At 36.4% G+C, this 13,788-nt stretch overlaps 1 protein-coding gene across 3 annotated transcripts in view; it reads right to left on the bottom strand.

The window, feature by feature from the left end:
* csmd3b (CUB and Sushi multiple domains 3b) overlaps positions 1 to 13,788 on the bottom strand; it is a 581,296-nt gene that overhangs the window by 2,304 nt on the left and 565,204 nt on the right. For all 3 annotated transcript variants that reach the window (XM_088929237.1, XM_088929238.1, XM_088929240.1), the window contains 6 exons: positions 9,831 to 10,010; positions 8,488 to 8,553; positions 7,821 to 7,979; positions 4,184 to 4,296; positions 1,372 to 1,459; positions 203 to 338 (listed from right to left, as the gene is read on the bottom strand). In XM_088929237.1, coding sequence (XP_088785363.1) covers positions 203 to 338; positions 1,372 to 1,459; positions 4,184 to 4,296; positions 7,821 to 7,979; positions 8,488 to 8,553; positions 9,831 to 10,010 — 742 coding nt within the window. The remainder of the gene's footprint in view (positions 1 to 202; positions 339 to 1,371; positions 1,460 to 4,183; positions 4,297 to 7,820; positions 7,980 to 8,487; positions 8,554 to 9,830; positions 10,011 to 13,788) is intronic.

Below are 13,788 nucleotides of genomic sequence, written 5' to 3'. Positions count from 1 at the left end.
TATTTGTTAAGACTTTGATAAGTGTTTCTAATGCACTACAACAACTGAATCTGATATTGTCATGCTTACATAGAGGCATACACTTTGTTCAGAACGCTTTTTGTTTTTCATGGCAAATTACAAATTAAAGACATGAGAAAAACACAGTAAGTTAATAAATAGGACGTTGTAACACATACTGAATTTGGAAGAACATACATACCGCTGTTTGTATAAATAAAATCCAAATCCCGCAAATATCAGGGCAAAAAAAGGCACAAGGATTGCTATGGCCACAGAGCTACTATTTGTACCATGGTGCTGATTTGAAGAGTTATTACTCTCTGACATGTTTAAACCTAAGAGAGACAAAGAAATACAAAAAAGTATGAATACATTAAGTGTAATGTGGTTTCTTGATAAGATCCCTAGAAACAACAACAAAACAGACGAGCAAAAATATGAGTGGTTCCGCTGGAACTATGCTGTTGATTAATCTAGATTTTATGTGGAGAAAGAAATCACTGAGAACAGGAACAATGTGTAAGTATAAGGTAAAAAATACAATTTATCTTCTCCTTGACTTCTCTTTTGTTTTGCACTGAATCCATTTAGTTTCTAACACAGAATTGATTATAATTTCATGGGGTCATATTTGAATTAGGTGCACTACATTTGTCTTAAAAGTAGACGGAGGCACAATATCAATTTTACAATTCTGTTTTTCTTATTGTGTTCCCTTCTCTTATACCCCTCATTTATAATCTTGTAGGCCTTTTCTACTTTCCATTATTATAATTGTACATTCTGGGATATTTAATTAGATCCTAGTTTCAGCAAAGAATGTTTTTTGTTGGTGGTGAAAAGGTTGAAAGGGTACATGATTAACATTTGACAGATTCCATTAGTATTGTTGAAAAAGAGTCCTTTAATGCTACAACCCTTTTACTGATCAATTCCTAGATTTCTGGAATCAATTATTTGCATTAAATATTTCACTTAAATATAAAATGTTTGTTTCCAGTGGGATAAAATTAGAAGTAACTATGTAAAATGAATTTAGAATTTTTTAAAATTAGATCCACACTTTTACAATATAGAGTCGATGTTAGACATGAATCTTTAGGCACAGGAGATGGCCGTGGGTCAAGTCCCTACTGAAGACATAATTCTTGTCCCCTTGACCAAAATCACAGTTATATCTCAAAATATAAACGGTTACCAGCCTTGAAAGGGTGGGCTGGCATTCCCTGTGAGAGTCTAGCATCTCATGGAGGTGTCTCATACTTAAATCTATTTAACTAAACTGGAAATAATGTAGTTCCAACCTGATGAGGCTCTAGGCACAAATATACTGTATATTAAAACAATTGTTATTGTATTTTCTGTTACCTAATCGCTGAAGTCCAAACTGGCCATAGTCTTTACCCTGTATGAATCCTTGAAAGACATATGTTGCTCCATCAGGTTCTGCTGAAACCTAAGTAAGGCATGGAATACAATATAGATAATCAAGCTGTTGAAAAAAAACAACTCTATACAACACTGCTGTGTATTACATAGGGTACATTCTAATCCAAATTTTCAATAACTGACAATTGTGATTTGAAGACTTGAATGCAAATACTTCATAAGAGGATTTTTATACACTTGGTAAAAAAGGCAATAAACAGGAAAAAGATACACATCTATTCATCTTCTAATCTGCTTAACCAGTACAAGCTCATGGGGGCAGCCGGAGCCTAACCCAACAAGCAACAGGTGCAAGGTAGGATACACCCTGGAAGGGACGCCAGTCCATCACAGGGCACATACAAATACTAAAACTCACACCAGGACCAGTTTTCACAGAAGCCAATAGACCTATCACCATGCCTTTTGCAAGCAGATGTGGCAACCGCATTCTACAAAGAGCTCTTTTCTGAAGAGCATGATAGAGATGGAAGCAGGCGATGCTTTTCTAACGATGCTCTGCGTGGACGTCAAGATCCTGTCCAAGCTACTGGACGGCAGACTGAGGATGGCCCTACCCCACATAATCAACAGCGACCAGACGTGTGCAGTGGAAGGACAATCCATCAGCTGGAACCTCCAGTTTACCATGGACGCAATCGCCTGGGCCGAAGACCGAAATGTGCCAATGATGGTGGTGAGCCTGGACCAGGAGGAAGCCTTCCACAGAGTAAACCAAAGCTATCTGTTCAGAGTGTTGGAACGCTTCACCGCGTTTCGGAGAGATTTTCGGCCACTGGATAAAGATACTGTACTCTGAAGTGGGCAGCAGAGTCAACGTAAATAGACACCTGGGGGTTTTCATTCCCTAGGAGTCAGGAGTACGACAAGGGTGCCCTCTTTCACCACTTCTCTGTGTTCTCTTCACAGAGCCATTAGCAGAAGCGGTGAAACCTGCATTAGCAGAGGACCCTGTCATCAATGACCTGGCGATACCAGGAGGCGCGAGGGTAACCCTCAAGATCTCCCAGTACACAGACGACATGACGCTGTTCCTGAGTTTGGAAACGGGGTTGAAGAGAGCCCTGCAGATAATGGAGCAATACTCCAGGGCTTTGGAATCGAAGATCAACTGCCGAAAGAGCAAACTCAATTTCATTGGACCCTGGAGGGACAGGATGACTGCGCCGGAAGGTCTCAGGATATTGGGGGTTTCGTTCCAGAGCCAGGACAACGAGACCATCAACTGGACTGAAAGGATCGCCAAGGTGAATGCTTAGCTGGGTATGTGGAAAATGTGGTTGCTGTCCCTCACAGGGAAAGTAATGGTGTTGAAGGCAGACAACCTGCTGGCTTTGGTTTATCTGGCTGTGGTGTACCCGCTGCAGGCCAGACTCAGATGAGCACTGCAATGGATGGTCTTCAAGTTCGTCTGTAGAGGCAGGTATGAGCACATCACAAGAAACTGGATATGCCAGCCGGTCAAGGAAGGAGGGAGAGGTGTGCCGCATTTCTTTCTGAAACTCGATTGCATCCTATTCTGCAACCTCTGTAGGGCACTGCGGGAGCCCATCAGCCACAAGTACCAGTAAATTGTCAGGCTGTGGTTCTCCATCCCGATGAGGCACCTGGTCCAGTGGACAAACACCGGACCAGAAGCAGAAAAGCGACTGGAGACACTCGATCACAGGAATTTCATTGCCCCTGGGACACGTGCTTCACCGAGGAGATGCAGGAGTACGTGCTCTAGAGCTGCCCCTTTGCCAAAGCGGTGTGGGTCAGAATGGACAACACCATGCAAGTCCTGGAAGTGAGAACAGTACTAAGCTACCAGGGCATCCTACTGGGGCTAGTACCTACCAGATTGGACAAAGGGACACAGTACTTGCTTTGGCTGCTGGTGTGCCTGATAAAACAAGGACTGTGGAACGCGAGGAACTCTCTCATCCAACACAGCACAGACTAGGGAGCAAGGGAGCTGGAGGAGAGGACTTTGGGTCCTGTACAGAGACCAAAGTGGAAATCCCTGTTCCCTGAGCTCCTGCTCCGCAGTTTCAGAGCTGGGACAGGGAAATGGCATCGGCAAATGCAAATGGTAGGTCTTGGAGGGACTCTTTCATTGCGCAAATCCAGCTCCATCATCCACCTGCACTTTTTAAACTTTAATTTATTTAAAAATTACAAAAGAACATGTACTTATTGTCAGATGTCGTCTTTGAAATAAAGTTTATATTGATAGAAAAAAATCAGCATGTCTTTTGACTGCAGAAGGAAACCAACAGGAAACCAATGTAAACACTCGGAGGACTTAAAAACCTCATGCAAAGAGCACCCCAGGAATTGAACCCAGAGCCCCAAAGCTTTGAAGCAACAACACTAAGCACTGTACTATCCAAAGATAATCATACTGTATATGGATAAACCCAGAATTATAATTGGAGAATATTTTAAATGAATTGTGCACTTCTGTTTAGTAAACAGAAAAACTTTTTCAAATTAGGGCATTATCTGTTTCACACATGACTACGTTAGTGAATAACAAAAAGAATTAAGAAAAACATGAAACACGCCTGTCACTACGTTTTTTTGAGGCAATGTGTTTGGCAGTGTTAGAGATTATCTGGTCTACAGTACATGCATGAAGAGATGATTATTTCACATCAGGTATACGTGCAGAACTAAACTGCAGATAGCACTCGAAATGCCCTCCTTCAGCATGTACAGTAGATGAGTAGATTAAAAATATACTTACAAAACCATCCATGGACCAAGTTTCATCTTTAATCTTGTTCAGAGAAGTGTGTGCTGACGCTTTTGCATGGTACATGAGTAGCATCAGCCTTGCTTCTTGACTCTTATAAATTCCTGTGTAAAAAATGAAAGACATTTTGCATGGTTTACAAAATTGGTATTATGTAACATACACAGTAATTGTTATGTTACATGTAATTGAACTTATTTAATTTATATTCACTCTGAATCTGTAGTGGAGACCATTGGAGAAATCTGAACCAGTCTTAATTTATTTTGAACAAACAAATCAGTCCCCATTTCCTTAATTGAGTATGAGATAATGGTCCACAGTAAAATATATTGTCTTATTAACATTATTTGTTTGCAATTCAATCTGCTCTTATCTGAAGAACACTATTTATGAAATTATCAGGGATACATAAAAAATGAATTATCCAGTGTGTTTCACGCATAATTTCATGTGATTATTAGAAAAGGTCAGCATGCTTATTTAAGGAAAAAGATTAATTCTCTGGATTCACATCATGCATGCACCTTCTGAAAGCCTTGATGTTGTAAAACCAAGAATGAGTATAATAATGGGATTTTCTTCAGGAATGATTTGCACTGCATCAATATCCCTTTAAGGTCATATGTGGGTTCTTTGAAATTAAAATCATCTCGTATCTCTATACCTTAAATGATGTTTGGTGGGATTTTTTCTATTTCAATTTGCAAATATTGAGCTACTGTATGTGTCTATTTTCTTTCATGTACAATGTTACCTTGAGGTAAAGGAATAAAAAATAACACTGTAGAGACAACAGGTTATCCTTTGTATTTAGAGGTTTTTATTATATTCTCTTCTATACAACAGATTTTAAGTTATTTTTCCCTGGTTCATACAGTACATTCATCCCAGAGACACATTATTTTTGTTCCAATTGATGTGGTAAGCTATGATGTGGAACTGAAAGACTGGTATTTGATAAGAATCAATTATCCTTGTATTTTCAAACCAATAAGTCTTTTTGAATTTGAAATTGAATACAATTGTCTGGATGTGTTGATGATGGTTTTTCTCACCAGGAGAGGAAACATGAACTTTTCTCACTCAGTGAGTTTCTTGTAAAAATAATTATGCAATTGACTTATTCTTGTCTCAAATAGATTTAAAAGCCTCTGACTGTATACTAAAACTTACGGAACTTAGATGAAATGCCACAAGAATGTGTTCACTGTTACTTGTATTTTTTGTAAGTTCAAGGATTTTCTTTTGAAGCAGAATTTTAGCATGTTTCCAAGGGGGCTCTGATTGTGACTTCTACTTTATTTACAGAGTTGATCATACATACTGCAGCAGTTATAGTGACAACAATCCAGTTCTTGAGAGTTAAAAATTTCAATATAATTTTGCTGGATGGTTGTTTTGGAAAGAATGCCCCATACAGCTTGTAAATCCCAAAGTATGACTGTATTTTCTACACATGTATTTTAGCATTTTAGAAACACAACGGATACTTTATCCTAATGATTAATTCTGTAAGACTAACTAACTTGTTTGAATACGATATTACAGTATGAAAGGTTGCAAAAATGAGAGTAAATGCAAAGGATGGAATTGGCTCTGAAAGGTGGGTACTGTATATCTGAAGAGTATAGAGGTAGGTCATTATTCTCACATACTGCAATAAGAGGTTGCAGTAGTAAACTAAGTTGATAAACTGGCAATTCCATATTGGGTTGGTATAAAATTGAAAAATAACTAAGGGAAACATTAATTAAAATAGAATCTTCATGGCATACAGTATGGTTTAAGGTATTTCTCTGTCTCTTTTAAGAAGTAAGTCTGTCGATGTAGGAACATTAAGCTGCCAAATTTAAACCCTAAGCAAAATGTTATAAATGAGGAATTAAATCCAGAAAGGCTAATGCATTAATATACAATGTTGTTTTTTTTGCTTTTAATTTTCTTGGAAGCATGCCGTTAATGCTTGTTTTGTATCTGTGGGGTACTTCCATGCTCCAGTGCACAACAAAAATATTATGCATCACAAAGCCAGTTATGTAGTATAATTAAAACCTGCTCTCAAACCAGGTCTTACCACAGTCACACGCACACTGAGAATTAGACACCTGACACTAGACACTGCCATATCCACTGAAATGCCATCTCTCAACTTCTGCAATTATGATCACTTTCCATTTCTCTCTGTAACACCAATGCTTTTCCTTTCACTGACCAAAATATTTAATACATCCACAGTTTATTTTATTTACGTAATCAAGGTAATCCACACTTTCATATGAAGTATATATTTGTCAGAGACAACATTTCATTTTGCGAGTGATGAAGCTCTCAATCAATGCAAGTCGCAAAGGTTAACATTGTGCAGCAAGCCAAGGACACTCTAGTTGGCTCATGCCAAAAAACACCAGGGATTTTTGGCATGGTCACTATGGGAATGCCAACTACAGTATATTAGGATAACTGCACAGCCCACATTTGACTCAGCCATGCTGTCTACAGAGCTCAACATACACTAAGAACAAGTACTAACGTACACTACTGTATGTATTACTTGTATGAACATGAGTATACTCTTTGTCTGGTGTCCTTATTAATACCTCTTTGGATAAACTGTATGTCTTAATATGAATGACTAAATAGCAAAGAATTCAAGAATTATAGTCACATTACTGCGGAAGATGGTTCCCATTTTATTATCACTGTATTTTTTTTAACCAGAAATGTTTTCTAATGCATACAACTATTTTTGTTTGGACTATTGTTGACATGTTTCACAAACTCAAACTTGATTACCCTCAATGAAAACCATACAAAAATATTGTACTTTTATCCAAAATGATCCAGCACAGTTCGTAGGTACTAAAATATATAGATAAATTAATTACTGTATTTTGCTTTTGTAACAGAGCAGCTGTGTATCTCGGCCATCTGTGCTGGTCTGTGGTGCAGGTGTGCAGCTTAGAGACCAGTCAGAGAGAGGAAAAGTGCAGGCATTCTCATGAGGCAGAGAGAGTAAGATCTGCTGTGGCTAAGGTCAATCATTCTCTCTATAAAAAGGTTCAGAACACAGGTGTAGGTTTCTAATTGGCTAGTAAGGTTGACTAGTTTAAGGGTTACAGTTAGACCAGGGAAAGGAAGTTTTTAAATTCCAGTAGGTTGAAAGGAAAAAAACATAGTTTTTCCTTTAGGTTGAGGTGAGAAGAGAGAAGCACATCACTGATTTCCCAGTCTTTAAGAATAATAGCTATTCTTAAACAGGGGAATCCTGAGTTAGAAGCAGGTAATGGACAAAGTTGGAGTGAAAAGGATTTCACCACAGAGTTACTATAAAGATTACAGAAAATGGGTGCAGGTACCATTTGACAGTGTTTCATATGCTGTACACAGGTCCTCCATGTCATGCTGCCAGGTTAAGAGTACTAAAATGTGGGTACTAAATAGTAAATAAGTTTAAGCTTCTAACAATTTTCAGTTATACACCCAAAGTGGGAAGCTTACAAGAATGCTGTCTATGCTTGTGGTATATGTTGTATGGGAACATAGTTTAATTAGCAAACAGAGAAAGGTAAGAAAGGTTCTGCCTGTACATGACATTAAATAGTTGTATAAGTACATGAATACATACCTGAAAGCAGCAGCTCCATGTTACTGTTTGTTAATGTAGCATTAACTCTACCCGTTGTTGTGTTAAAGCTTGTAATACTTAAAGTCATTGGTTGCTTCTTTCCCTTATAGTTGTATGAACCTTTCCAAATGTAATTAGGAGCAAACACATCATCAGGAACTGTAACAAACAAAAACCTTTAATTAGACATTGTGTTACATCATGTTTATTATAAAAGCTAAAGACCTAAATGATAAGGAGTTAGGTAACTGAATAAGATGTGAAACACTATGAAGCACAAAGCACAAAGATGAGAAGCACAAAGTCACTTTTTTGCCATTTTTCCTGAATGAATATGTAATATTGTGCATTTTCAAAGCAAAACAGCAATGATGCCTTTTGAAGTTCAGAAATCACCTTTTTTGGTAGCATGGGGTGATTATTGCTACCATTTGAAAAAAATTGAAAAGGTGTCTTTTATTGGATAAATATTAGAAACGGTGACATCTTTTTTACAGTTAAATGCAGACTTGTTGCTTTTTAACTTTTAAATGCCCTTTATTGCCTAAAGTTACTGTTTTATAGGGTTTTGAAGTGTCATGGCATGGTAAGATTTGAGCATCTTTTCATAGCTTTTGGGAGACACCACAAAAAAGTACAGTGTACATTACATTTCAATAATACTTACCATTTAATTTTGGACTGGGTGTCCCAGGTACAGGTTTAATTACTTTCTCTGATAATTTTGATCCAGCTGAAAATTCATAAATAAACATGTTGTAATTATGTATATAGTATGCTTTTAAAGTAAAATGAATATTATATTAAACATTATAGCAGGATAGTATTTGTTGATATATTTTTCATTCCAAGATAAAATAATCATTATTAATTTGTATAAGCTTTTCCAGTGTTATACTGTAGAAAACGTACAAAAACATACAGAAAGTATGGTTAATTATAAAGCAAAACAGGAAACAAATTATATAAAACCAAGGTACAGTATACAGTACATCAACAAAATAAACACACTGCAAGGCCATGCAAACATTTGGAAAATCGGGCAAAATCTCCTGTAATATCAATATTCACGAGATTCAAAAAACATTGCAAACTCATGTGGGTGCTCAGTTGTGCAAGAGATTATAACATTCTTTGGCATGAAACAATTTTGCTAAACATGATGATGAGGTAATCAGGAATTAGTCAGACATATCTCTAAATATTTTAATATATACATAAAGTAGCTTTCAGGTCTTCTGTTGCAATTCTAATTGCTGTCCCCCTTACATTACACGTCATTAGGTATCTTACAAAGAAACAAGTAATAGGTTTATTCCATGCTGAAAAGACAAGAAAGAAAACACGTTTCGGCTGTGGAGCCTTCTTCTGGTGTGAGGATTAGATATGTTATATATGTTATCTTGAAATCCATTAAAATCAAATCAAATCAAAATGTCGCATAAAAAACATTTACAGAACTTATCTAACAGCCAACCTTTTCTCACTTTAGTGTTAAGTGATATATTGAATAAGAAAATTGCAATGAAGAAGCTGTTTATTTCTGTTTTTAAAATAGCGAGTTAACAAATAAAAGAAACATATTTTTTGACAGATATACCCAATCAATTATTCTGCCAAGATGACAACTAAAACAAGTAATTGAGATGCTGTAACTGTGTGGTAACATACCTGTCCAGTACACGAGGACTCTACTGGAGCTGCTGGGGGGTCTTTATTCAAGCACAAAGCACTTAACACCGACAGCACTGTACATTATGTTCAATTTGGGAGATCTACAGGTCTTACTGAAGTGCCATTTCAGCTTGTGGTACACAATCATTGTCAAGTGCAAACAAACATTTTGATTGCTCTCAATCTAAATATTTTTATAAAGATTTGTTGGAAGATTTCTGCCATTATTTGAGTTAAACAAATTACTCCACAGTAAATACTTGAGCCACAGTGTTTTAGATACATACTGTAATATCCATATATCATATATAGTGTGAAAATGTAACTTTTTCGTACCTCGACACACTGGCATTTTTCCAGTCCAAGTGCCATCGGACTTGCAGACTCTGTGCTCTGATCCTCCAGAGAGGAAAAAGCCAGTCTGACAACTGTAAAGCAGAGTATATCCAAGTGAAGGCAGATCCATTCCAACCACATTGACATGAGGAGGACTCTCTGGCTGTTTACAGGTGTGAGCTGTTAAAGAAAACATAAAACACATTCTGTAAAAAATATTCCACCAGGGATTTAGCTTGAACCTACATACAGTACCATTCAACATCGGTAGCTTGATCCTTTTGATATTGTTAACATTGCTTTATTGTAAGAAACTAAAGGTGCGTCTAGGGTAATATCTACCACAGTAGGAGGTAATCATATCTTTTTTCCTACTCCTATTGTGGCTTGGGATCTGAGAGTGCCTTTGAAACCAGTTAAAAAGGGTAGAGTGAGTTCAGATGTTATATTATCTACAGATACTGCTTGACAGATGTTACAAAGGTAGAATGCATCTTTGAGTGCAGCCTGACAAATTTGGAATGGCAAGGTACCAAACAGGATCACAAGGACATAAAAAAAGTCTAAAAACTGCATTTTTTGCTCATATGGCAGTTTAATTGGTAAGTGAATTGATAATTTCATCCAGTCATTTCTAAAATGTAACCAGAGTTTGGGCCTCAGCCACTTGTCTTGGAAGCCTGTTCCAGATACTCACTACTCTTTAAATAAAGAAGTGTTTTCCAAAGAAGTCTATTTCCTAAATTAATTCCCTTTAGATATCCAATTATGACTTCATGTCCTTGTTACACTATTGATTGTGAACCAGTCCCTGAGTTGGACCATATCTATGTCCCTTAGACTTTTATACACTTAGATGAATTGTCCTCTCAATTTCCTCTGTTCTAGATTGAACAGATGACAATCTGACAGTCTCCTGAAACCAGCAACCATTTTTTATTGCTCTTGAGCTCTATAAAGGCTGTATTTTCTATTGTACAGTGACCAAAATTGAACGCAGTATTCAAGATGAGGTCTTTATAGTGCATTATAGACCCTAAAACTAAATTCTTTGGATTTAAATTCCACACTTTTTGCTCTGTGCCCAGGAATTCTGATATTTTTTTTCAATGCTTTCCCACATTGACTTGAGGAAAAAGAAGAATCTACACAATTACCCAGATCCTTTTTGTGTGCAATCCTGCAGTTTCCAAAGCACTAGTGTGATATATGTAGAGTAAGTTCCTGTGTTGATCCAGTTTTTTAACCAGTTCTTCAGTCATGTACAGTACATCCATTACTTTGGATTCCTATGACTTTAAATTTAAAAATCAAAAGTTCATTTCAAACCTTATCAAATGCTTTATGGAAATCACAATACAGTAGACCATATCATGTGTTATCTAATGTCCTTTTGGCTTTTTTTTAAAGAATTCTATCAGGGTAGTTAAATTGTTGTCCAACTGCATCAGTAACATAGAAATGTCCTGGGACAGAACAGGATCTAGTCACTCACAAAATCTTATCTGTGTAAGCATTAAGCAACGTTTGTAAATTTCACATTCACTCATTGAGTGAAGACAATACATTTCTCATCATGCATGTGAAAAGATTAAACATACTGTAGTTAAAAAGTTATTCAATTTCACACTTCTCTAGCACTGAAGGATTAAAATGCCTCTAGGTGTGTTTGAAATCATTATTCTACTCAACTTCAGAACTAAATTCTGCTGTTTATGTGGCATTTTTCTTAATGTGAAAAAAAAGAAATTCTTAAATTAGCAAAATCCTTCAATACTAATCTCATAGTAATATTCTCTTTGAACACCTTATTCCACTTAATGAGTCTTCAGATGTTTTCAGTTTGTTAATGATAATTTACACTGCTTGATGTTTCTGGCATGCATTTTTTCTTAGATAGCAACCATTGGCTTTTCATTAAAGGAACATACTGAAAAGTACATTATAAAGGGAAGCTATCCTTCAATGTAAAATTGATAAAACGCAACACATAAAAGCTAGAACTACTTGTGTGAATCATCTGTGGGATGCTAATACTCTTGCCTATGAGTACAAAGTGTACATGAAACTCCTGGAATGGCCCCTGTTAAGAGAATAATTAACCATGGGATCTCATGTAGCTAATTTAAAACAAACACTAATAGCAATCAAGAACAAACAGATCAGTGTGTGAAGCAGAATGCTTTATTTATTTCAGCCACGCACAACAATGATAAGTGGATATCTCTATTGTCTTTTTGTAAAGGAGAAATATTTTACATGCAATTTTTATTACATGATTTGAGAATCATAAATTACATAAAACTGTGCTATCTTAATGGCTTAATGCATGGGATGCCAATTCACTGCAGGGCACACACAGGCACAATTATGAACACACTATCCTAACCATCCTATCATTGCAAGGTGGGAGGAAACTGGAGCTGCTAGCAAATAAAAAACACAAACATAGAGAGAACATGTAGCATCATTGTATTTAATGATTGAGGCATGGGTCAAAGTTTTCAAGTTCATGCAGCACCTAAGACTTGTGGATGTATTGGTTTATACTCTGTGACAGTAGGTACAGTAATATGGCAGCTCTTTAAATAGCTTTGACTATAGTAGCAAAATAGTAGGGAAATCTCACCAAAACTGGGTTTTCTACAACTAAATGTGTAGTGAAATAACAGAAGTGCTCTCTAGTACTGTCTTATTATGTAAAAATCCTCTTTTAAGGTGATTCGCATTGCATAAAATGTTTTTCTAGCTGACAAATCCACAATCCTACATTGGTCATTGCTAGCATAGCTTTAAATACCCAGGACTTCATTTTAGTCTTTTGGTCTTTAAAAGATTTAAAAGATACAGCACAGTGTTCCCTACTACCGAACTGGGAATGCACCCTTCACCATTCCTAATAGCAATCTGATTTTCTTTTGATGAGTCCCATCCCCATACTAACCAGGTACAGCCTTGCTTAGTTTTTGTAATCTAATCTAGTAATCAGCTACTGACAATTTAGCCTGTCTCCAGGCTGTGGCATTTACTTGCTATTGTCTGGAGATCCCCAGTGGGGTCCTAAATGAAGAGTGAAACTTAAATTGGGAGAATTATGGTAGACAAAAGCTCCTAAACTTGGGATTCTCAGAGGATGTAACAATGAGAACTGTCTCTCTCTATAGTTCAGGAGGTATTTTTATTCCTGTTATATCTATTGTGAACTCCTTGTGTGAGGATACAGCTGAACTGGGTACAACAAGACACAATAAATTCCAATTTGTATCACAAATATCTGAAAAAATATTTTGCAATTATAAAAGCAGAACAAAATGAAATCAAACACTAAACAGGCTTTTCTAATCCACTATGCTCACCTCATAATTCACAAAGCACTAACTGTACCTGTTTGCAAAAAGAAACACTCTGACATTATTATTCAGGCCATTATAACTTTTCTTTCAAAACAGCCCTTCCTTAAATACACTATATATACACTTCCTTAAATACACTAATGATTTAAGCTATGTGTGTTTAGCTAAATAGCTGGCAGTCTTAAATGTATAATTAGAGGCTGAAACAATTTAAATTGGTCTTTTTGACAACTAGTGATATTAGAATTGGTGGTTTTCAGGGTAAAATAATTGGGAAGTGGTCTGCTATAGAGAATCTGGTCTCTGCACATTAAATAGATGTTGTTGTGTAATGGAAAAACTTTCAGAACATTCTGTTCTGTTGTAAAATATGTATATATTTTCTGTCTCCAAAGATACCCCATCTTATTTTTTAGGCTTAGCTTAAACGGAAAGAAAACAATTTTTTGTTTTCCATATCTAGGTTAACTTTTTTGCTTTATAAATTTTACAATATTACTTTTTTCCCTTGGGCATGAATTTTAAAACAGTGTTATTTTTCCACAAGTTTTATAATGATTTTGGAAAAGTACACTGAGAGGAGCAAAATCTTGACTTTAGTCCTT

The sequence above is a fragment of the Atractosteus spatula genome, chromosome 12 (assembly GCF_055471065.1).
Source record: "Atractosteus spatula isolate fAtrSpa1 chromosome 12, fAtrSpa1.hap1, whole genome shotgun sequence".
In the NCBI taxonomy this organism is placed as follows: domain Eukaryota; kingdom Metazoa; phylum Chordata; class Actinopteri; order Semionotiformes; family Lepisosteidae; genus Atractosteus; species Atractosteus spatula.
The sequence above is the reverse complement of the archived record's forward strand: the minus strand, read 5'-3'. Positions and strand labels throughout refer to the sequence as shown.